General features: G+C 38.9%; 1 protein-coding gene across 13 annotated transcripts in view; it reads right to left on the bottom strand.

The window, feature by feature from the left end:
- CEP152 (centrosomal protein 152) overlaps positions 1-21260 on the bottom strand; it is a 105508-nt gene extending 84248 nt beyond the window's left edge. For 5 of the 13 annotated variants that reach the window (XM_047863521.1, XM_047863527.1, XM_047863528.1 and 2 more), the window contains exons 1-8: positions 21070-21257; positions 15102-15198; positions 7005-7108; positions 6729-6801; positions 6370-6648; positions 4839-5004; positions 2399-2539; positions 949-1088 (exon numbers count right to left, since the gene is read on the bottom strand). In XM_047863521.1, the coding sequence (XP_047719477.1) occupies positions 949-1088; positions 2399-2539; positions 4839-5004; positions 6370-6648; positions 6729-6801; positions 7005-7108; positions 15102-15191 (993 nt within the window). In that variant the 5' untranslated portion in view covers positions 15192-15198; positions 21070-21257. Of the gene's footprint in view, positions 1-948; positions 1089-2398; positions 2540-4838; positions 5005-6369; positions 6649-6728; positions 6802-7004; positions 7109-15101; positions 15199-20302; positions 20452-20608; positions 20716-21069 lie in introns of those variants that run through there. The other 8 variants (XM_047863522.1, XM_047863524.1, XM_047863523.1 and 5 more) reach the window with 8 other exon arrangements.
- Positions 21261-25443: the final 4183 nt, after the last annotated feature.

Below are 25443 nucleotides of genomic sequence, written 5' to 3'. Positions count from 1 at the left end.
AATATATAAGAAAAAACATGTACAGGTCACGTCAATGTTCAACAACACTCACTCAACATATACTGACCACCTATTATGTGCCAGGCAAAAAGAAGACAGGGGAAACTTAGGAAAAGAAGGAGCTTATTAATCAAATAGCACTGTGTTGTAGAAAGGACCTTCCAGAGAGGAGAGAGGGCATATATGAGAACATAAAAACAACAAACAGGGGCGCCTGGATGGCTCAGTCAGTTAAGCATCTGACTCTTGATTTTGGCTCAGGTCATGATCTCACAGTTTGTGAATTTGAGCCCCGCGTTGGGATCTGCATGAACAGCGTGGAGCCTGCTTGGGATTCTGTCTCCTCTCTCTGACCCTCCCCCACTTGCCCTCTGTCTCTCAAAATAAATAAAAACTTTTAAAAAATGTAAAAAAAAAACCAACAAATACACTGCTGAGTTTGAGGAGAGTAAAGAAAGAGGTAGGCAAGGATCAGATGGCCATTTCATCCATCAGATGTCACACTTCATCCCACAAGTAAAGCGAGGTCACTGACAGGCTTTAAGCAAAGGAAAGATGATCATATTTTAGAAACATGACTCAGAGGGCCATAAGAGAGAATATGGAGAAGGGGTAAAAGATTAGAGACTATTTAAGAGATTTTTGCTAGAGATGGTAAAAATCCTGAATCAGGGACATGCAGACAGAAATGAGGAGACTCAACAGAACATAGTAGCTGACTGGATGAAAGAGGACAGAGGACCTGAGGTCTCCTCCAGACTTCTATTTGGTACACAGATAACTGGGTGGATGGGAGCACCATTCCTCCAAGGTAAGGGAAACAAAAGCAAGCTTATGGTAGAAGAAGGTATCAACTTCAAGGTTCTTCTAAATTTAGCCCTACGATACCAAAAGCTAAGCAATTAATAAATAACCTTTTACCATAAGTAATCATGATAAAATATTTACCTGTTCTTCGTTCACTTTTAACGCTTGTATTTGGGTCTCCAGTGCTTTTATTTGTGCTTCAAGTTGTAGCTCTCTCTCTTTTCCATTCTGAAAGAGTTTCTGTGATTCTCGGAGGCTGAGGGTCAAACCTTCCTTTTCATCTAGAACATTAAAAATGTTTACATAAATAATAAGTTACTGTACAGGGACCCCGATTGTAACAATCTCTATCAAATATCAGATCCATATCATACAAATGTTCTGTTCCGTTTAGATAGTGAACTTCAGCGGATTTAGAGAAAACCAGGAAAGCTCCAAAAAAGAATGCCTGAGTGACACCAAAAAAACTGAGAGAAACACAACCACTTCCTTCAAAAATCTTCCCTTTGGGAACCACAAGATTTCCTAACAATGATTTCAGCATTTGTTTACTTGAGAAACTACATAGATGTGACAAATCTCTGTTAATCAAAGAAGGGATCTGAGGATTATTAACTTTTTATATGTACTTGCAACGAACTCTTAAATTCACCTAATCTTAAATTCTTCCCACATACTTTACTGTAACCGTTCACAAGTTCTTCTCTCAAAAGAAATTTTATGAGCATTACAGAAAAAGACCTTTTCACTATCAATTATGTTTGAAACAAGTTCGAGTTCAGTCACAAAATTATTCTACAAATGAAAAGTTCAACATTGACCAAAACTACAGAAATCATGAAGAGTAAGCAATTATAATTTGAATCTGTGTTTACTCTATGTGCTTTTCCCAGCAATGACTCCATTTTCTCCTTGGCACTTCCAAAGGAGTTCAGGATCACTAACTCTTACTTGGACTCAAATCTTATGTTAATTTGTAGGCTTAGAAAATGTATTGCAAACTAAACACAAGTCTCTTTGGGAATTGGAATACTTCATCCAAGGTAAACTACATAAGGAGTCAACAACTTATTAGGACAGAATGCTACCAGCATAAAGAATGTTCACTGATTCTAAAAGCCTGATAGAAGAGTAAGAGGAAGAAAATGAGGATCTCGAAATAATATGTTCTGGAGAGAAGTAATCCAAGGCCAGGTGTCAAAAGTCCTGGGTTTTTGTTTCATTCTGACTCATTATGAGCCCTCCGACCTAGGGCGTCCACTCTCTAAGCTTCATATTTTTTTTTTTTATTTTTTTTTTTAACGTTTATTTATTTTTGAGACAGAGACAGAGCATGAACGGGGGAGGATCAGAGAGAGGGAGACACAGAATCCAAAACAGGCTCCACGCTCCGAGCTGTCAGCACAGAGCCCGACGCGGGGCTCGAACTCACGGACCTCAAGATCGTGACCTGAGCTGAAGTCGGCCGCTCAACCAACTGAGCCACCCAGGCGCCCCTCTAAGCTTCATATTTAAAGTGAGGCTCTCAGAAACAAGATCTGTAGCTCTAGTGCACCTCATAAATGACAGCACCCAACAGGTGTCATCTTACCTTTGACTATCAGAAGCTGGTGATTCAGATATCTAATTTGATGCTCACTTTCATTTAACTTTTCAACTAAGTTGTCTAGTTGTCTCTCTTTTGCTTTGTTAAGAACCTGAAGTTGGATAATCTGCATATTTTCTGCAGAATCTGCATTGAAATTAAAGACAATTTATTAGATAAAAGCAAACACAAATGTAAATTTGTGGATACAACTCAGTATCATGAAATCAATTCAATTGATTGCAACTAGCATTAAAAAAAAAGACAGACGATAATGTATCAGAGTGCATCATGTAGTATGAATAATGATTATTTTGTGAAACTTGTGTTTTAGTTATAGATACTTATTTACATAGGTATATATTATAAGACCTCAACACAATGTAAAAAATGTACTTCTTACTGTGGTCACTGCCAGACATGTTTAAAAGTCTGGTCTAGAGTAGAACCCTGAATCACTACCATTTTGACTAATTAAAGATATGCATATACCAATTACAATGGAATAGAGTTCTATGCTCTCATAAATTTGAAAAAAAAAAGTACATCAGCTTCTATAAAGCCATTTCTAAAGAAAATTTCTAGACATCCTTCTCAAAATTTATTTTAAACAGGAGTGGGAATTAAATTGTATTCACGTTCATGGCAACGCATAACTGTCGCGTTAATAAATGAACAGATTAATAAAGAATTTTGAGGTCTTCTTTCAGAAATGATTCAAGTCATGTTAGGGACCACTTAAAAATGACTGGGGGAAAAAGAAAAAAATGATGTGTAGGAGAAGGATAGTACTTCAACAACAAAATGACACACATTCTTCATTTTCTACTAGAACAATGCCTCTACTTGCTAACAACCAACACAATCTTCTTTTTTAAAAGAAAAATGGTTAAGACCAAAAGAAAACCGTGAAGACTGGAAACTTTGTTACAAGTCAGACTAAAAAACGGAGGTAGCTCAGGAATTAGCAATCTACAGGCCACACCTCTCTCCAAAGTCATTTTTTTTAACTACTGTTGCTAAACTGTAATCACTAAATTCAGCACTACCATGCCATTAGGTTATTTCATTAACTTCCAAATGTCAAATGTAGGCAAACGTGTAACTTACTTAAACAAAAATAAATAACTAAATGAACCGACTTGATAAAATGCAGACTGTTAAGAAACTGATGTAAGGTTATATGTGCAGAAAGGCCGAGAGACAGAAATGTAACTGAACACAGTGCAGCTGGAAGAGCAAATACCAAGATGTCAGGCCACTGGCGTGATGCTTATTTACTCAGCCCAAGCCAGTTATGCCACACACGCTGCCCACTTCCTCATCTCCTCATTCCATAGCACCTTCTGAACAAAGAAGGGGTCCCCATATTTGCCATGGACGCCTTCAGGGGAAACTGAAGCCTGGCTCCCCCTGAAACTGTCCTGCAGCCCACGGGTATGGTGGACATAGCTCTCTGAAGGTGGGGCATGAAGTCCAATTTCCTTGGTGTAGCCCAGGGAACCCAGAATAGCCAAAATGACCTTCCCCCTGCTTCTCGAATGTACAACAAACAAAAAACTTGCTGTCACACTTAGAATCACACTGGCTCTTCCACATGCATAATAACTGGAAGTTATCTCACATGTCGGAGAGTGTGACAATAAAAGCAAAGCGTATGAAACACTCTTTCGGGTGTTTCAGTCGCAGCGTAAGTTCTGCCTTTTCGTTTTGGAGGCTTCATCTCCTCAACATTCTCTAGTCACACTTCTCACTCTCATATTTATACATGCACTATATATGAGGAATTCTTTTTTTGGCAAGTGCCACATGACTAACCCTGAGATAACTCCAGTTTAAATTCTGAACAATTAAGTACTTTATATCAGAGTTGTCTAATTATTACACTATAACTCTAAAAAATTAAAAGAAAAAAGATAATGGCTGATTACTAAATTACATTTCTGTGTGGTAATAAAAAATCTTAGATTGAAGAGAAAACTATAGTTCATTTTCTAAGTTAGACTTCAGTAAGAAAAATAAGAAAAATATGTATCTAATGAAAAGTCTTTACCAACTAGAATGACTGAAACGTACAGTTGAGAAGAACTTCTATTAATCTTTTATTATAGTAAGTTTCAAATATGTAAGGTAGAGAGAAGAGTGCAGTGAATCCCATAGACCCATCACCCAGATTCAACAATTATGAACTCATGGCCAGTCTTCCTTCAGCTACATCTCCACCTAACATTACCCCAAACAACATATTATTTAAAGTACATCCAAGACTTCATGTCAGTTTATTCATACATACTTCAGGATCTCTAAAAATAAGGGGACTTTAAAAAAAAAACACACACAACTCCATTATCATATTTAAAAAAAAAAAAACCAATTCTTTAACATGTCCAAAGTGTTCAAAAATTCTCCAATTATGTTAAGAAATAAATATAAACTTGATACATACTTTCATTAGCTCCTAAAAACTGTTGTTGCAGGCCTTCAAATGTGTCACTTCCCGCTATCTCCTGGGCTGGTGAGTCATCATTCTGGGCAGAAGACTGATAAGGTTTATATGTCACTTTATATGGTTCCAAGGCTTGACAACTGGGGCCTTGTGATATACCAAATTGCTATTATAAGATGATAAATGAAATTGACAATCATGATTTGGCCTTTTCTTTGAAAATGATCTGAATCAAACACCTCAATTTTGTCATGAAATTTAACTGTGGTACAATTACAAACTTTATACATACATCTTTGCTTAAAAATACCACTTATAGTTATTTAACAATGTTAACTCAAAGTCTGCAATATATAATTTTATGTATCTTAATTGCACTTCTGAAAATATAATGGGGCCAATTCCATAAATAACACTCAAGAATTCCAGTAAGATGGGGTGCCTGGGTGGCTCAGTTGGTTAAGCGTCCGACTTCGGCTCAGGTCACGATCTCGCGGTCCGTGAGCTCGAGCCCCGCATCGGGCTCTGAGCTGATGGCTCGGAGCCTGGAGCCTGCTTCCGATTCTGTGTCTCCCTCTCTCTCTGTCCCTCCCCCGTTCATGCTCTGTCTCTCTCTGTCTCAAAAATAAATAAACGTTAAAAAAAAACAAAATTAAAAAAAAAAAAAGAATTCAGTAAGATCATATAGAAATATTTAAGAATGATTTAGATGATGCCAATATCCAGGGAACATAAAAATGTACACATTCAATAACAAGAACATGTGATACAATACCTCGTATGTAATAAATATTTAATAATGCTTGTGGAATAATTAACATTCCATAGAAATAGAAGAGAAAATGACCACGTTAAAAGGACCAAAAAGTCATCCTCTCATTGGGTGACATAAAATAGCTGTTGGCAAAAAGAGGAAAAGCTACTGGCAAAATCAATGTCACTGAGAAAATCTAAGAAGCAGCTACCTATATCCTAAGGTCTTATCTCATTAAACTCTCCCAGGGCTAAAAAGAAAAAAAAAGAAAAAAAAAAGTGTTTCTTTCCTTAAGATTCATCCTGTCTACTGCCGTACCATTGCAAAACAGGTATCAGCTTTGAAGTGTTCAACCTAAAATGTTACAGAGGCAGTGAGCTAGAAAATCAAGGTAACTAAATGGTGTCACCTACATAGATTTACCACTTTAAAATTACATCAACATACCTGAACATAGCTTCTCATTGAAGCACAGTGACACGGTAGAAGCCAGAAGCAGCAGTAAGCGAGGTGATTCTTTGGCAAACCTAACTTTTAATATTTAACTGTTTCTATAAAGCCTCTTATTTTAAAATTCTACCTTCAGATCATGAATGGATTGTAAACAGAAAACAGCATGACTAATTCAGCATGAGCCTGAATAAAAGCACTCTCGGGACTTTTTGTACTTAAAATAAAGCTTACCATTGCACTTATACACATTTTAAAAATAAACACACACAAGCAAATGTGTACACACATACACATGAATTCCTGAAAGTCCAGTTCTTACAATACCTGGAAATGATTCCTTTGAGGATCTGAAAATTTAATTATATTAGTTGGTTGGCTATTAAATTCCTGCTTCTGACCATTGGTATATGGCCTAAAGTTTTCAGGAAGGTGATATAAATCGGTCTGTTCATAATTACTTGGAGGACTGTAACCACTTCCGCCTTCATCTCCAACTTCGTTAGGATGGTACCCAGGATGCTGGTCGTCAGCTTTATTTTGATTGTCTTCCCAGCCATTGCCACTTTTCTCTCCAGTATATACATCACGAATCTCATTATAGTCCTAGTAGATAACAAAAGTAAAACAAAGGCACTAAGATCTAGTCCCGCCCTCACCAAAGTCATCATCCACCAGATACTTACATTTCCACTTTGAGATTTAGGCAGCACTTGATGCTCATGCCAGTTCATCTCCAATTGCTCAGAGCGATGCGGTCTTGAGAAAAATCGATACTTTAGATTTAGAGCCTATCACAGAGAACTCCCCAGATTTTAACATGTTTTCCCTCCAACCTTCACCTAAAATTCTAAGAATCAGTTTACAGTTTTATAATCATGTACATTATTGCCTACAGAGAATCAAAAGAAAGAGTCTTAGGGTATTGTAATATACGAGTGAAAGTGATTTCCGGTCCTTACTCGCCCTCTGTGCTGTCCTCGCTGCAGTCCGAGTAGGGGAGTTCAGGGGAGGACAGGTCATCATCCAGCATGTCGTGAGGTAGGTCAGTGAGTAGCTGCTGCAACTAAGACAGGAGAGCCAGCATCAACATCACACTGACTTAAACATTTAAACTCAAGCCAAAGCTGCCTTGGAAAGCGTGATTTTGACTTTAGAAGACAAAGAAGTTCCTAATTTCTCCATTTAATAAGCGTTTTAAATTCCACACACATTATGTTCATCATTTCATGTGGGGAACAGGGGAATGCATAATATCAGGATTTACACTAGAAGGATTTACACGTTTTCCTACAGAAGTCTTAGACGAAAACACACATACATTACAATAGAATTTTAAAACTTCTTTATAGACACACAGGAAGTCATGATAATGGTACAATCACCGTATTATGTTACCACAGGGCAGACTTGAGTCTCAGAATCCTGTTTGACCAGTAATCAGAAGGTGGGGACTTGACAATCACACATTCCCCATGGGAGCCTGAGGAGCCAGCTCTACTTGGGCCAGGTGGTGAAAACAGTAGTTCCAGCAGCAGCGGCAGGTGGCCCGGAAGCCCTTAAAAGCTCTAATAATGTGACAGAAACCCCTTGGAGAGTGATTAATTAGCAGACTGGTGTCTAATTCCAATGATGAAAAGATACATGATACTTCAGCTCTTGTAAAACAGTTGAATAAAAACAAGAGTTTTAAGTCCACTTTTCCACAGGTAGCACTCTCAAAAGCGTAACTCCAAAACTGACATAAAAGCATTTGACCTCACTCTGTAATGTTTTTCTAGATAAATCACACCTTTAGCATCCCGCCTATAAAAACTAGATAAAAACAAATTCATTTAAGTTTCAAAATAAACCGTGATTAAGAGATGAAGAAACTGTCTAATTTGTTGAATTTCAGTATCTGTAAATGTCTTTCTTCAATTTCCAATATAATGTCTTAAAAGTGATAACAATCAGAAGATTCAAATATTATTAAATAGAAGAAAACTGAAATCATCATCATGATTTCTCATTAAAATTAAGCACCGGTTAAATTAACAAGTTGACTGAGTCCTCCGCAGCACATAAATGAATCCCATAAAATTACATAATGTGAGTGTGTTTTAAAAATATTAAATACTCTGGGGGCGCCTGGGTGGCTCAGTCGGTTAAGCGTCCGACTTCGGCTCAGGTCATGATCTCGCGGTCCTTGAGTTCGAGCCCCGCGTCGGGCTCTGTGCTGACAGCTCAGAGCCTGGAGCCTGTTTCCGATTCTGTGTCTCCCTCTCTCTCTGACCCTCCCCCGTTCATGCTGTCTCTCCCTGTCTCAAAAATAAATAAACATTAAAAAAAAATTAAAAAATAAATAAATAAAAATATTAAACACTCTGTAAAACCTTGGAGGAAACAAAACAAGATGCTTCTTAGTCTATAGCAAGTTTTTTTCCCCATTTCTCTGTCCTTAGAATAGAAGGAATGAAATATAGCTATAAAACATGTCTGAGTATTACATTTATAATCAAAAACCTTCTGAAATAAAATACATATATATAAAGTTAAGTAAAAATATTCTAAGAAAGGTCTCAAACGAATACTCCAATTGTTAACTGAATTTTGGAGAAGTCAAATTTGGGAATGGAAATGGGGTATATGAGGAGGGGAGGGGGATATTTCCTCACCCCACATATATTTCTAATATTCACTGTATTATTTTTTTTTAATTTTCTCAACCCATGTTGTTCTTTAAAAATGAAACATGAGAAAAACATTCTTACTCTATTCCAGTGAAAAGTTAACTTTGCCCCAAAATTTATTCGATATTAATATGAACAACCAAGACCTTGATTTATTGGCCACCTGCTCATGCTGGATAATTGAAAAACATTTTTGAGAATTAGCCATATCAGACTTGATCCAAAGATATAAAGAAAAAGAAACACTAAAAATGAAACAAAACACATCAACCTATTAGTATACTACATGCATGCCTCAAGTGAAAGGTAGCAAAATGATTTGAGAAAGACACAAAATTCACTAAGCAAAAATCATATATGATATCTTTTAAAGTAGTCAAACTTGTTTTGTCTATAATTATGTACCACTGCTTTAAGGAAAAAGACTACCCCCACATACTACCCAGAGAAAAATACCAAGAAAATAAATCTCTTATACTTACATCAAGTAAGGACTCCTGTACAGAAAGAATATTTTCTTGTAAACCTTCAGTGAGGTTCAAGTACATAGTCTTATCATTAAGGGGAACCTTGACAGGGACATCGGAATAGTACATTTTTTTCCTCTCACCAAGATAGAAAAAGCTATACAATAATTAAGCAGTTCTTTGTGACACCACAAAAGTAACACAACTGGCATCCACGGAGGAAAATTAATCTGAGCATAAGTAGAAAGTTCATCAAAATGCTTCTGGATCCATAGATGAACTTAACAACTAGCAAAATCACCCCTATAGCATTTAGTTTCTTAAAAAATATTTTACAGATATGCTAACACTTTGAAACCGTTTCATTCACCTTCAAAAAATTTTTCCCTGAAGTTCTTTGGCATAGTTGGGCCATATTCCTGGCTTCCATAACTTTCAGGACAGAAAGAAGCTAAATGAGGTGAGTCCCCCTAATAAGGGCATTCGGGAACAAAAATCCCACCCCCAAGGCTTCCATTCCCAGGATCAAAGTGTGCCCTTCTCATATACACTGTCAAATAGATTTTGGTTTTGGTCATTGAACTTTCGCCATCGAACACAGAATTACCAGATCAACTTAGCATGATACCAAGTAGAGAATTTTATAAACTATAAATTTTCCTCATTAAAGATCCCACCTAGCTACCAAATACAGATTCAAGGGCAAAGAGAACACTCTTTATAAATTACAACATTTAATTCCACTCATTACTTTCAAATTCAACAGATTGCTTTTGGGTTGCAAATGTAATCTTTTCAGTGGGATATTATTGTGTGTCAACTGAGTTTAATCATTAAAGAGATACCTTCCCATAGAAAAAAAATAATTTGCCATTGCTAAGGCCTCTACTGAAATGCATTCTAAGCCATTCCATAAACTCCTCTCTCTTTGCTACTTCACAGCTTTCTTTCCTAAAAAGAAAGAAAAACCTGAGGGCATTTTACTCAAAGAACTTGTGCAGCAAAACACTTTGCAATAAGTCATGCAGAACACCCAAACAGCTTATGTTTAGGGGGAATGTAAAACAGAGAACATGTAAACTTTTTGCTAGGGTTTTCAACCTAACTAAACAGACTGTCTTCAGAGACTGTAATCTTCAACATTCATGAAAGCATGAATTACTTGCCACACATCTTCACATCTTTTCCCAGGAGAAAAGCAACAAATGGAACAGCCAACACTCATATGCCTTTTGAACAGGTTACCTCACAAACACTCTGAAAAGATTCTGATATGTTAAAATGTGAATTATTACAGAATGCTTTCATGGATACACACTAAGCAGAATCTTCATTTTAACCTAAGAGCCAAGTTAAAAGCATCCTTGAAATGGCCCAATGTGGGAATGATAAAGGGCCAAATAACTTGGCAGCCAGAGTTTTAGTTTATGACTTATACTACAGGCAGAATTTTTTTTTTAAATCCATTCCATTAATTAAATAAATTTTATGTTAGTGGGAAAGACTGTGTCTAGATCGCCACATATCTGAAAAAGAAATATGGCAGCATTTGCTCAACAAATATTGGCTGCCCTACAGATGACACAAAACTCCAGGCCTGGAAGGAACACTGGAGCTCCTCCCAACCCACATCACTCCTTCTAAAGGGGAGCAAAGCAAGACCCGGAGAAGGTAAGGGGCATGCCCAGGAAAAGAGTTACGGTCCCAGAGCCCACACCAGAACCTGAATCTCCCCATTCCCACTCCAATTTTCTTCTATGTGACATTTTGTTGGTCACTGGAAGACACTTATGTCTACCTATTTGTATATGATCAAACCACACTCAGCCAGACTTAGGTTTTTGTTTCCACTGTGACAGTCCCTGAAAAATACCTATATAAGAAACATTCAAAGGCATAATCCAGATAAAGCTAAAGAAAAATATCTACCATATGAATACTGAACCATTTGTTTCTTTGATTTCTCAGGTGATGACAAGAAAATTCCACTAAATACGTCAAATAATATAAAATGTAAACAAATACTGGCTTCACAACCCCCTCTAGTGGGGACAAAATGTCAAACTGTTCCTATAATTACATCAAACAAGGCAGTTAGAAAGTAGAAGAAAGGCTTTGCAGTGGAAACCCTACCTCTTTAAAACACAGGATTTCAAAAAGCTCAAATGAGCTTTATTATTCTATTAGAGAAGCACTGACATAAAAACCAAATGGACTCAAATCAGCATGGCCAGGTGCAAGCTTCTCTCTGCCATCTGCTTCTTAAAGCACCTACATTTCTACTCAAGATCATTTTCCAGGCTTCAAATCTAACATTACTAAATGAACTATCATCAGCAAGTATTATCTTGATAGCACAGATTACTAGTACTTCTTCCCCAAACCACCAGCTCCAAAATACATACTCATATATGGAGAACAAAGCAATCATCACAGAGCTGTTTCCGGTAATACTACAAGTTCACATGTATTCCAGCAACCTGTGAGATCCCAAGTGACAATCTACCTTAAACTGTAGGGTTACCAGTAACTCTGGAGCTTGTAACCACTCCTATCACAACAATAACAACTCTATAATAACCCATGATGAAATCACAAAGCACACTGACTTAAGTGACAAGTATTTTGAAAAATCACATTGTTACAATTATGAATGAGTTAACAGAAGAACTTTTGAATTCCACTTTTCCAGCTTTACAAGTAAAAGTTTGCCTAGAATACTTTGGATGAGGTCCACTTAAGTAGCAAGGGGGACAAGTACATCCATAATTCTCAAATGGTACAGCAAGAAAGTAATGTGATCCAACAAGTTGTAAGAAATATCAGTGATATGAATATTAATTAACATGACAGCATATCTCCCTGGTATCATCACCCTCACTCAGCTGCACCGTAATCTGCTCTGTTTACTCTGTAGAAGATGGAGTTTTGGGTGAAAGACTGGATGAGGCTACAGGTTATGCACTTCTTCTCTGCTATGCCTTGGCCCACAGTACCCAAACTTTTACCATTATACCATTAGGAACTGAAGTAATTTAGAAATGATTATAGTGCCTTACTTTTCTGTGAAACTCTTGGAGATTTTTTAAAAATATGGGTCTAATCACATATTTAGACCTCTGTGGTTTGAGGTTCTACTGGTCTAAACGTCCTCTGACTACTGAGTCACTTACTAAATACTTTCCTTTTTTGAAGATTAAATGGACCTCCTCCCCTTGCTCTTCAATGCAAACCAATGGAGGGAACAGAAATGAAAAAGGCAAGATCATAATTGTAGAGCTGCTATTTGGACGGCATGGAAGATGGAACTTGACTATGGCTTATTCACAGATTTATAGGCAAGTGTGGACAAAATCCCAACTGATCCCAAAGGACCAAAATTAAACTCAGGAACTCATCATTCACACCAAAAGGTCAAAATCAGGATTATTCTACCATTTACAAAGAGGATCTCACAAATCCTGAGCAGAGAAGACTATAAGTCCAATATAGCCTGCTTGGCCCTACATCCTCAGGGATGCAGACACTCCTCCTACATAAGCAAATCGAATACCAAGTGATTCATTAAGTAGAGAAAGCAATATGCATTAGCCAACTACTAACGCTTATAACCCAGCTATCAATCCCAAAGCTATCAACCAGGGAGCAGGAAAAGACCACTCTTTTCTTTAAACCTCGCAAGGCTGTGAAAAGTTCTGCTACGATAGGGTCAGACAGACTAAGGAGGTTGGAATGGACTCTGGATATGCAAACAAACTTAGGTTCAATCAGCCAATTTACCATTTTAACTTGCAGTGATGACATACACATGAGCTGAGTTTTTATCAATAACCCTGAATTTTGTTGGTGAATCTGAAACCCTACAGCCTGTGATCTCACTTCTACCCTTGCCACAATTAAAGAAAAAAAGGCAAAAACACTGTTTACTAACACGAAACATATTCATCATGTTACAGTCAAGTTGGCTATGTATTTTCTTCCACTCTGCTAGAAACACTCATTCTTAGGTACTTCACTTCTTAAGAGCTCCTTTTTTTCTGGAAATTCCCTATCCCAGGGTATAACCTATCAAGAAATGATCCCTATGTCTATTTTCTATATACTTAGAATCTATTTCCTCTGTAACTAATGTCCCCTTTAAAACTGTCACCACACAATACATCTCTAATTAGTTCCCTCTAATACCCTAACCATCTCTCTAATATCTTTTCCAATGAAAACTCACCTGTCAGATTATTTTTTCTTCTTCTTTAAAGTCTACTATAATAATTACTTAAACTGATCCCCTCAAGAATCCCAGTAGCTAAATTCCAGCAAACTATCCAAAGCCATCAGGGTCATGAAAACCTCATGCTGTGAGTTCACAAAGTAACAGAAAACCCTCACCCCCACAACTGCTGTGGAAGGACCCTGTCAAAATCCGGAAACTCTGGCCAGGGTCACGGACTCCAATGCCCTCCGTGACCTGGCACAGAATTGACAGGAACGAAGCCTGCAAGTGCATAAGCCCACACTGGTGCGAGAGGATTGTGGCCAGCTGGGAAGGGACAGCCACTGCTCAGATCCAGCCTGCCTGCTGCCATGTGCAGACACAGGCCACATGTGGCCGGGGCTTAGGACGTTTCAAGACAAGCCAGAAACTCTGGGTTGTTACATGAAATATTCCAATCTTTAAATATAGATTGAACTTTGAAAAACACTGTGCAGCCAAACAATACAAATCGTCTATGGACAAAAATCCACCGAGCTGCCAGTTTTCTATCTCTATCCTAACTCTACTTACTGCCAGCTACATGGGCAACTGACCCTATTCTCTGCTTCCTGTTATTACTAACGGTTCACAGTAATGATTAAAAAGGATTGTTTTATATATTAGAAAATGGATCATATCAAGCATAGTCTCAATACAAAAAGAGCCTATCATCATCAATCAAAGAAATCAATCAAGAAATTTGAGTCAAACTAAAAACAATCCTATCAAATTGACTTTCACCAATTGCTATTACTACTATTGCCACCATTTCCTGAACATTACCATGTGCCAGGAATTCTGTTCAACTCTTATATATGGACATAAAATATAGTCTCCTCCTTTTACTCCCTTTCTCCTTGGGTCTATTCACCACGCAGCATATAGTAAGATCATTAAACAATATGCTCGGATACCATTTCCCTGCTTAAAATCCTCCACTGACTTCCCACTGCTCCTAGAATAAAATACAAACATCTTACCATGACATACAATGAGTTGGCCCTAGCTCACCTCTTCACCCTATCTGCACCCTCACCCCTCGGTCCCACAATCCCCACACCACAGCCTTCTGGCTGTTCTGCAGAGATATAGGGCTTTATGCTCTGTGGGTGTCTTGGCCTAGAATATTCTTCCTCAGGCTTCTGCATGGCTGCTCCTCACGACTCAAGTCTCAGCTCAGGCATTTCCTCCTCCAAAAGACCTTCCCTCATCAGTGCCCTACCAGTTGCTTTAATATCACTCTATTTTGTTTACCTATCACTTATCGGTGCTAAATTATCACTCACTCAAATTACTTAATTCACTTGTTTATGGTCTGCCTGCACGAGGATATAAGCTACTTACTTGAAGCAAAGAACCTGGCTGGACTTGTTCGAGGCACTATTCCAAGCAACTAGAAACTAGGTGTCTGCCTCCAAAGCCAACCAGTACCTCCTAAATGAGAAGATCTTCAAGAATCTAACCATTTACTGTGTTTTAGTCTTATCTCAGAAAAGGAAGCATTCCACTCAACCACCTTTTAAAAGCTCAAATACTCATCAGGTTTTTAGGGGGTGACCAAAAAAAAAAAAAATCATATATTCCTTCAACATGATACAAGATGATATAATTTTGGTCAGGAAAGAAAACCGTTGAAGACTGGGTTAGTCGTTTTTCTGAGTAACTTACCTCTTTCTCCCTTTCATAGTCTTCTTTGTCATATTCTTCTTCTTCTTCATTTTGCGTCTGCAGTGCCACACTGCCAAAATCCAGTGACATGGTCTTCCTGTAGAAAGAGACAGACGCTTGGTTTCTACACACCCCATAAAAATCTTCTAGGCCAAACTACCCAAGAGATGCCACACACACAAAAGACGACAGCGGCCAGGGAAAAGTTGGATGTAACTCACGCGTGGCAAATGGTTAGTATACCAAATATAAAGACTAAGCTTACAGATTAATTGTGACTCACAGAAAGAGCTGTATGGCAGTAATTCATAGAAAAGAACAAAGTGCAAAAAGCTAATAAACCTGTGACTAGACATTTCTTGTGGCCTGGAAAGTATAACCTAAGACAGCAAGATTTTTGTTCACACACACACACACACACACACACACACACACACAAAATAATTAACTAGAAATATGCCAAAACAAAAATTTTAAGAATGTGCCCAGAGTAACTAATTTGATTTATTAAATATGGCAAAGGTAGTATCCTCCACAATTTGTTTTGTCCTCTATCACGAATCCAAAGGTCATGTTTTAACAAAAAGAGAGCCACTAAATTCTGAGCTAACAGCTGGCCCCCAAAAAACATCTGCAACCTGGGAAACTCCATATAGCACACACCCAGAATATAAGCGTTAAATGTGCCGCTCTTTAGCTTGGTAAAATCGGGTTCTAGCAAAAACGAGTCAGGAAAAACGGAAGTGAAGACTGTGAAGCTGTACCACTGTAGAGTGCCCGTTCCAAAAGCAACAGCATGAGTTCTCTAGAGAACAGTCTCTGCTGTGGCAGAAGGAGCAGCAGGAGGTGGGTTTTCAAGTACGCGCAGTCAGAAGCCTGCCAATGACTGGAATTATACTGAGGGATCGACACGACACAGAAACGATGCAGAATTTCAAAGCTCCAAAAGACCCTGATGAGGAGGTAGGCGGGCGTCATCAACTACCCGCCTAATTCTGTCTGCCATTCACTGCACTCTTCCGCATGCCAGGGAAATGCACTTTGAGGTGAGCCTGCACCACAACTCATTCACCGCACTTTTTCGGGCTCTAAAATGTCATTAAGTTGGAAGTGAAATAAGAAGCAGAGGCCCAGGAATCCAAATACATTTGACCACAAAGAACGCGGCTCCCTCATGTTAACAGCTGAGAACTATGATCACAAACCTTTATGTAAGCCAATAGCTCTAGAAGCAAAAGATGTTCCACTTCATCAAACCTGACGCACCTTTGATGGTAGCACACAGGTCCATTTATACCACTAAGAAAAATAGATGGCCAATTAAATTATGACACCTCATTAATTTTAAACTGCAGCCTGACTCTGTAGATATTAAAATTTGAAAAGAAAATCTGCACTTTAGAATAGATGAAACATGGCATTACAGACTAACACAGATATGAATTTTAATGCTGAAAATGCCCCTACATCGAGTTTTTGCTTTTCAAGGACTGAATTATGCTTCTTGTCCAAACTCTAATTTGCAGTCCACCTTTTTTATCCCTCCCTCTCTGGTCCCTACAACCAGCCCATTCCTTTCGATTCTTATCAAATAAAACTCCTTACATCAACACAAACCCTTCCAGCTTCTACCTCTTAGACCAGACCCGCTCCTTTCTGTTCTTGTGCCAGAGCTAAAAGGAGGATGAGACACGTGCACTTTTTCACTGAGAGGGAAAATACATAAGCCTAGGGAATCTAAACCTGTCTCCACCCAGGAGCTACAAGAACCTTCTTGTGCACCTACATAAGGTGGAGATCTGAATGTAAAGAGCCTATAATACAGCTGAAATAGTGAGGGAAACACACAAGCTCACATCTCTAGGGTTTTTCACTATTGCAAGTGAACATCAGATCTACAGAATCAACAGATAATGAAAACAGCCCATTTAAATCCTGGTTCCTTAAAAGAAATTAGATTAAGTCGGGCCTTAAGAACCTTCCTGAATTCTTCAGGCAGAAATAATCTTTCCTGGGGCGTCTGGGTGGCTCAGTCGGTTAAGCGTCCGAATTCAGCACAGGTCATGATCTCGCTCACAGTTCATGAGTTCGAACCCCGAATCGGGCTCTGTGTTGACAGCTCAGAGCCTGGAGCCAGCTTCACATTCTTCATCTCCCTCTCTCTCTGCCCTCCTCTGCTTGTGCCCTGTCTCTCTCTATCTCTCTCTCTCAAAAGTAAATAAACATTTACAAAAAGAATCTTTCCTATTTCTGATATTTATAGTATTCTCTACCTCTTCTGATATTTTATAGTTAAAGCCAAAATATGGATTTGGGTTAATTTCTCCCGTATTAGACAAAAGAAAGGAGGTTTTTTTTTCAATCCTTCACTAACATGCCATCAATTCCCATTGAATATTTAAAAAGAGCATTCAGATTTACAACAGCCTATTGTTAAATACAGATATTTTAAATAAAGAGCTACTTTTTCTCAGAGAATAGTGAATTCTGCAACGTATTTTCATTTTTAGGTGAAGAGAATGTAAAAGACCAAAGTGTATCTTTTCTTTTTTTTTTTTTTAAACTTTTTTTTTCAACGTTTATTTATTTTTGGGACAGAGAGACAGAGCATGAACGGGGGAGGGGCAGAGAGAGAGGGAGACACAGAATCGGAAACAGGCTCCAGGCTCCGAGCCATCAGCCCAGAGCCCGACGCGGGGCTCGAACTCCCGGACCGCGAGATCGTGACCTGGCTGAAGTCGGACGCTTAACCAACTGCGCCACCCAGGCGCCCCAAAGTGTATCTTTTCTGAATGGCTTTTTAATCCAAACCAAGTCATTAAAGAAATCTGAAAATATCTGAAAATACCAAAATCTCGTTAGACAGGGGAAAAAAGATACAAATAAGTTTTTCTTCTCAAAAGTGCAAACCATTGAAGACCTTAAGAAACGATTTTAGGTATAAAGGGAAATCTGATAAACTTACTGTGGATGGATAGATAAATAAATAGTATTTTAACTAAAATTTTAAATAAAAGCTAATGTTTTTCCTCAACTAATTAATCACTACTAATTACCACTTCTATCAGAGAATACTCATATCTGAATAATATAATAGTCAGAACAATAAGAGACTGCTTTAGAAGAAAAAAATAAATAGTAAGACAGTATACCCAAAAGCCATAAGGAAAAACTTGACAGAAACTTAACCACAAAAAGTAAAACCTTTTATATGGCATCATATATAAGTCAAATATTATGTATGAAAACATAAAGAAGATAATAATGTATAAGAAAAATATTTGCAAAACACATGAATAAGTCCCAACATACAACTCTCCGAAAAAAGACAAACAACCCAATTTAAAATGGGCAACTGACATGACAATTCTTTTTAATGTAAATGCTCGATTAACTTGAAAAGATGTGTAAGCTCATGTAGAATTCACAGTGTAATTTAAACAATGAAATGATTTTTCAACCACTAAATTGAAAAAAAAATTAATAACACCTAGTGGTGGCTATTTTGTAGGAAATAGGTATCTTCATGATTGGTCAAAAGCATGAACTGCAAAAACTATCTTGAAAACTGCCATATTAATCTACTGAAAAACAACACTTGCCCTAGTAAAATACTTTTGAACAAATTTGGCAATACTATACTACTAACAGAAATAATGAACTATTTCTATATTTACTGACTGATCATTAAAAAATCAAGATGCAGAATAAGTGCACAGCATGTTTTTTAAAAGCAAACTAGTTAATACTTTATTCCCAGATAGATCACCTTTTTTTTTTTTTTTTTTTTTTTAATGTTTATGTTTGAGAGAGAGGGAGACAGAATGTGAACAGGGGAAGAGCAGAGAAAGAGGGAGACACAGAATCCGAAGCAGGCTCCAGGTTCTGAGCTGTCAGCACAGACCCCATGTGGGGCTCAAACTCACAAACCATGAGATCATGACCTGAGCTGAAGTTGGACGCTCAACTGACTGAGCCACCCAGGCGCCCCTAGATCACTCTTTCTGAACCTATTAACAAGACTATGAGACTATGTTCTGTATTTTTCTTTTTTTTAAACACTCAGATCAGAAGGTCTCAATCTCAGTACTCATTTTGTCATCCCTGGTTGTTTTCTTTGCCCTCCTTGCAATGAGAAGGAAAACCAATGAGTGTTTAGTTGGACAAAATATTAAAAACCAAAAGCACTTGTTTTTGTCTCATCCAAAAACCTATAAGCTGAGAGCAGAATAAAATGCTTGTCCCCCATGTTTTACATATAGTAGGCACACAACGAATATTTGTTGAATGAATGATACATTCATGTGGCCTTATAGGATTCATTATTTCAATAAAATTTTACTCAACACCTACTGTGTGCCCGTTTATATCCTAGATGTATCTAAGATATGATATCAGCCATGGGGAGCTTACAGTCCCTTAGAGAAACAGTGATATAAATTAACAGTTACAATGATACATAGTAATAAGTTCTACAATAGAGGAGAGTGTAAAGCACAAATTAGGAAGAAAGGAAGGCTGAGAGAAATTTCACAGAAAGAAAAGACTTCAGATTACAAAGAACACAATACCGCTGTCAGTGGTTAAGAATAAGGGCACTCGTGCAGACAACCTGGGCTCAATTCTGGCTCTTCTATTTATCAGCTGTGCAAACTTGAGCACTCGGTTTCCATTGTTTCATTAATAAAATGTGGGTAAAAATAGTGCCTACCTCAAAGATTATGAATATGTACTAATTATGAACATAAGGTGCTTAGCACTATGTACCAATCAATTCATTTGTTTCGTTATTATTAAAACGTTATTACCGATGAACGGGAGTCTGCAGCTACAGAAGAGGTTAAGCAAAGACCATTCAGTACATCTGAGAAAGGTAAATGGGCAGCCTGTGGGAAACCTTACTTCAAGTAATGTAACCTCTTCTCCGATGAAGATATCCTTCCACTCCTGTTCCCCTATGGCATTAGTCACTCTTTTGCACTTCCAGACTATATATGTTTCTTATACTTTTCTTATGGCTTCAATTTCAGCCTCTCACTTAGTTGAGTGCATTTACATATCTAGCAAATGCATATAAATTGCCATTCATTGAAGGATATGGTGAAATTCAGCTTAAACCGGACTTAAGTTCCTGACTATAAGATAGGAAAGGTTAACTGGCACAAAGGGAATTTATAAATGCCCTAGGAAATTCTACTTACTTGCTTAGATGCTAGCTTCCTTTCAAGAATGAACATAGCCAGAACACGCTAGCCTGTTTTAGACTTGCCAAGCCAGGCTTAAGAGGCCTAGTCATTTATTCAACAATTATTTGCCAAGCCCCGTTCAAGATTACAAAATTTAACATGACCTGGTGGAGGAAAAGAGAATAGACATTTACACAAATGATGGCAATAATCTGCGATCAGTGCTAATGACAGAAGCTTGGACAAGTCGATTCAGGGCGCCTGAAGATTGCAGCAAGTGCACCCAACAGGCTGAACGACGCAAGAAATCAGTGGCCTTACCAAGGAACTCCGTTTAGGGTCAATTACAGCACAATAACTAGGTACTGCGAGAGTGAAGCTGCAGAATGCCTGCACAGGGCGCGCCTTGGAGCTGAAGGCTTTGGCTAGCTTTGGCTGCCAGCGTCACGTGCACTCGGTCAACACACGTGTACAGGGCACCCACTGTGAGCCAGGCGCGACGCCAGGATGACACAGCGGGGGTCCCCAGGATAGGGTCTCGGGGTTACCCCAACAGCCTGGAGGACGCGAGGAGGGCTTCCCACACGCCACTTATTAGTAGGAACTTGGGATCTCGATGACACTTCAGAGTCAAAGCCTGAGTCCCGCAACCCGCGGACAGTCCACCACCACCGGATTTGAGGAGGGGGCGGGTCAGCCCTCGGAAAGCCTCAGCCAGAATCCTGAGGACACCGCACCTCCTCCAACCCCAGCTCCAAGCCCAGCTGAGAAGCGAAACTCACCGGAGACCACGGATGCTATCACCACGGGGAAACCCTAGCCCCGGCCAAAGACCGACTTCTAACAAACCCCCTTACCCGGGATCTAATCTACTAGCGCCTTCCTCGTCACAACCGAACCCAGAAGTGCTGAGGCCATTGATGAGCAGCCTCGTCCTTCAATCGCCTGCTAGAAGCTGCCCTGGTGGGCGGGGCCATACCGGCTCGGGGCGGGGCGCAGAGGCGGAAGTCTCCGCCTTTCTCAAGCTTAGTTGAGAAGTCCACCTGCAGTTGCAAATGTACGGCTGTTTGAAAGCGGGCGCCAGCGGTGGCGGGAAGCTCCTCCTGTGCTCCCATTGGTGGATTCGTGAGCCAATTACGAAATGATTGACTATGGAGCGGGCGGGCTTATGGTTGCTTAGAAACGCCCAGGCGCCTGGCCTCAGACCCATGGCGAGGAAGAACCTGGTCTTGTCCGGGGCTAGTTGCCCCTTCCTTCACCACCTGGTTCCCCCAACAGCTCACGCTGCTCTTTCAATTCCCAAACCTCAGTTTTCGGCTGCCGCACACAGAATCCCTCACTTTCCCCGCCGAACCCCTACCTTGAAGGTTTTTTCACTTCCCCTTCTCTAAGGTGCCTGCTTCCCCATCACCCAAACAGGCTTAGATGTAATTTTACTTTGTCTTCTTGCTTATTGGGTCCTGCCTTGTTTGAATTTGTATTGCTTTCATTACTGATGAGTTAGCACATTTTCCCAAGTGTGTGTTCACTACTTGAATTTCCTCAAGTGTGAATGTTCTCGTCACTTGGGTATATGCTAACCTGTCCTTTGAGACAGTGCTGTCCAGTGCGCACTAAAGCCCATTCTGTATCCACCTTCCAAATTAAAGGGTTCCAGTGACTATCGAGGAGTTGGTAGCACCGGGTTCACCTCTCTTTTTACCTTCCTCATACATACGAGAAAACCCTTTCTGCTATGGTATGGAGAAAAATGGTTAAGACTTTTCATAATCTGACTAGTTTTCTTCCCACCCCAGTGATGCCTACACTGACCCCTGAAATCCCATCAACTAACCTAAGGTTATGCCATATAATAGGTATTCACTCAATCCATAGCAATAACTGAGTGAAATTACTGGCTAAGCTGCCTATCGTTCCCAGAGTGCTTTTGTTTTGCTCACGCTCTTTCACCTGTATTGCCCTATCTTACTTACCTACTCAGTCTTCAAGATAGATGAGCACCTCCTCTGAAGACTTTCACGACACACTTCCCTCCCTTGGCAGAAACAACCCCTCTTACATCTGTTTACAGTATAGGTATCTTATGGTGCTTATTATCTTCTACAATTAGTTGTGTGTCTGATTTACTCAGTTCAATGTTAATATCTTGAGGTACTGACATTGCTCCTTGGACATCAAACATGCTTCATAGTCCCTGGTGGGCATTCAAAGTTGTTAAGTGAGCAGATAAATGAATGAACAAATAAATGAAGGCTTCTGTGCCAGAAAATGTGAGTAAAAGGCATTCAGGTAAATGGCAGTTGTTGAAACCTGAGCCAAGGTATCTGTTAGTGGGAACTAGGCTTGGATTAAGAGGATGCTAAGTAATCCCTGCCCACAAACATAGAGGTGAACACATAAAATATATAAGGGGGGGGGGGGGGCAAAGCACATGAGGAGACAATGTTTATAATCCCTTACACAGTGCTTTAGAATTTGGTAAGTTCTTTCTCAGACAGTAGCTCATGTGTTCCTCACAACAAACCTGTGAGGGGCTAGGACAGGTAAAAAAATGACTAAATAAATAAATAAATAAGTGACTTGTCCAAAGCTACACAGCTAATGTGAGAGGAAGAATTTGAATACATATCCTTTATCTCCAAATCCAGAGCTATTTGTATTTAATATTATATTAAATGTGAGATTTAAGTACGTATGTCACAAAAGATGCAAAGTAAAGAATAAATCAGAGCCTCTTGTCTCTAAAAATGGATTTGGGTAGAGTTTTATAGGTATAATCAATGAAATGTTCTTGACTGCCTATCTTGTGTAGTTCCTGGCCTCAATGCTTGAATATAAAGTGTGAGGCAGGACCCTAACCCTCCAGATAATCATACTCGTTAGCAGTGCAAGATGCTTACATAAGAAGGCAAATCTCTCTCTCCCTCTCTCTCTCTCTCACACACAAACACACACACACACAACACACACACACACACACACACACAGTTTACTACATGCAATATAAGAATGGGTGATGATTCTGGGGAAAAATGAGCATTTAAGAAAGGATTTATCTGACCAAGTTCTTGGAAGAAGAGGAAAAGAGAGTCAACAGGAAGGTTGTTAGCATAAGTGATTGTAAGGTGAAACCAGACCACCAAGAGTAAAGGATTCTTATATTTAGAGGTATGAGTGAAGAAGTACACTGAAAAGGAGCAGCCAATAGAAGAGCTTGATGCCTGAAGAAATAGGAAAGCCATGCTATAAATGTAAGGTAAGGTGTAAACAAGGAACAAACTTGACATGTCCAGAGAAACACAACCAGACAAAATCATTATGGGGCAATAAAATAAATGTGGGAAAAGAGAAAAAAACTGCCAAAGACCTTGAGTGCTAGACAAGATATTATTTCTGGAATGTTGGGTCAATATTTATCTTGCATTTTTTAAACAGACACACCTGTGAGCTGGGAGGGACGCTACCTCTACCAGACCTGTTTATGTTTCTAGGGGAAATGTCATGTTGCTGATGAGATGTGGTCCTTCCCATTCAGAACATATATAAAGGTGGAGCTAAACCATCATTCCTCTTTCTTCCAATCTTCTCTTTGGTGCCAAAGCTATCAGGTCAAAGCAAAGCCATTATGAAATAAACAGTGCTATCCTTAAAAGAACACTGAACTTAAAAATGATCCAAGTTTAAGTTCTAGCTCTCTCACCCACTAGTTTTTATCCACAATTTATTTAACCCTGAGCCTCAAAGTTCTTATTTAAAAATAGGAATAATATCTACTCTGCAGGATTGTAAAAAAGGATGAAATGATATTGCGTCTAAAACGTAGAAATGCTATTTAACTAAATGTTATTTAACTGAGGGAGATCAGAACATTATTTGTAATACATTCAATAATATTTTTTGAGCATCCACTTTGCACAAAGCAATATTCTAGAGGATCATTTAATACTGACACATGGATCAAAATGCCTGCCCTAATTAACCCCTAATCACCGAATCTACTCTGGTCCAAGGTCACCGTAACTTTAGTACCATCACTTCCCCACCACTCCAAGACCTGGCTGTACCTGATTTGTTCAAAGGTAAGCACCAGACCCAAGCTGGGCCACTCATATTCCCTTCCCAGGTAACTGAAATAAGACGTAATGAAACTGAGTCAGGTGGTAACCATACAGAAGAGAAACAGACTTTTATTACAGTTGTCTGTATTTTATGGGAAATATACCACTTCCATTTATGGAAGTATATGTATATTGTGGAGTCTAGACTGAATATCATGAACTTGTGTCACTCAAAGCCATAGATCTGTCTGGTTCTAAAACATTGTGAAGTCTAACAGTTAAGTTTTTCCTTGGGTTCTGTGATAACCTGAACCTTAAAACACTTTTTGACTTGAGCTGACTTGGGTCATTTAGGGGTTGAATAGTGTCCCCCCAAATTTTGTGTCCACCCAGAACTCAGAATGTGACCTTATTTGGAAATAGGATCTTTGCAAATGTAATTAGTTAATATAGATAAGGATAGACCCTAAATCTAAGACTGATGTCCTTAAAAGAAGAGGAACCTGAAACTAATGTAATATTGTGTGTCAATTGAATACACAAATATATATATATATATGTATATATGTTACTGTAGTACAGAGTTCACTGTTAAAATGTGTAATTTCCTCAAAAAAAAAAAAAAGAAACAAGAAGAGGTAAAGACACAGAAAGACACACAAGGAGAAGACAGCCATGTAAAGATGAAGGCAGAAGTAAGAGTTATGTTGCCACAACCCAGGGAAAACACCCAGGGCCACCAGAAGCTGGCAAGGGATTCTTCTCCAGAACCTTCAGAAGGAACATGGTCCTGCCAACACATTGATTTCAGACTTTTAGTCTCCAGTACTGTGAGAGAATAAATTTTCTTGTTTTAAGCCACTTAGTTTGTGGTACTTTGTAGCAGGAGCCCCAGGAAGTTAATACAGGTGGGTTTTCATTCCTTGGAACCAAACATTTATGACTAAGATGCATCTGTGACAATAGATCGTATCTGAAAAGTCTAAACCAGTGATTCTCCAAGTATGATCCACGGCCCACTGCTGGACCTCAAGGATATTCCAGACGGTTCATTAAATGATACAAACCACAACAGTTTCTTCAATTCTCATGGGAAAA

This window comes from Prionailurus viverrinus, chromosome B3, assembly GCF_022837055.1.
Source record: "Prionailurus viverrinus isolate Anna chromosome B3, UM_Priviv_1.0, whole genome shotgun sequence".
In the NCBI taxonomy this organism is placed as follows: domain Eukaryota; kingdom Metazoa; phylum Chordata; class Mammalia; order Carnivora; family Felidae; genus Prionailurus; species Prionailurus viverrinus.
The sequence above is the reverse complement of the archived record's forward strand: the minus strand, read 5'-3'. Positions and strand labels throughout refer to the sequence as shown.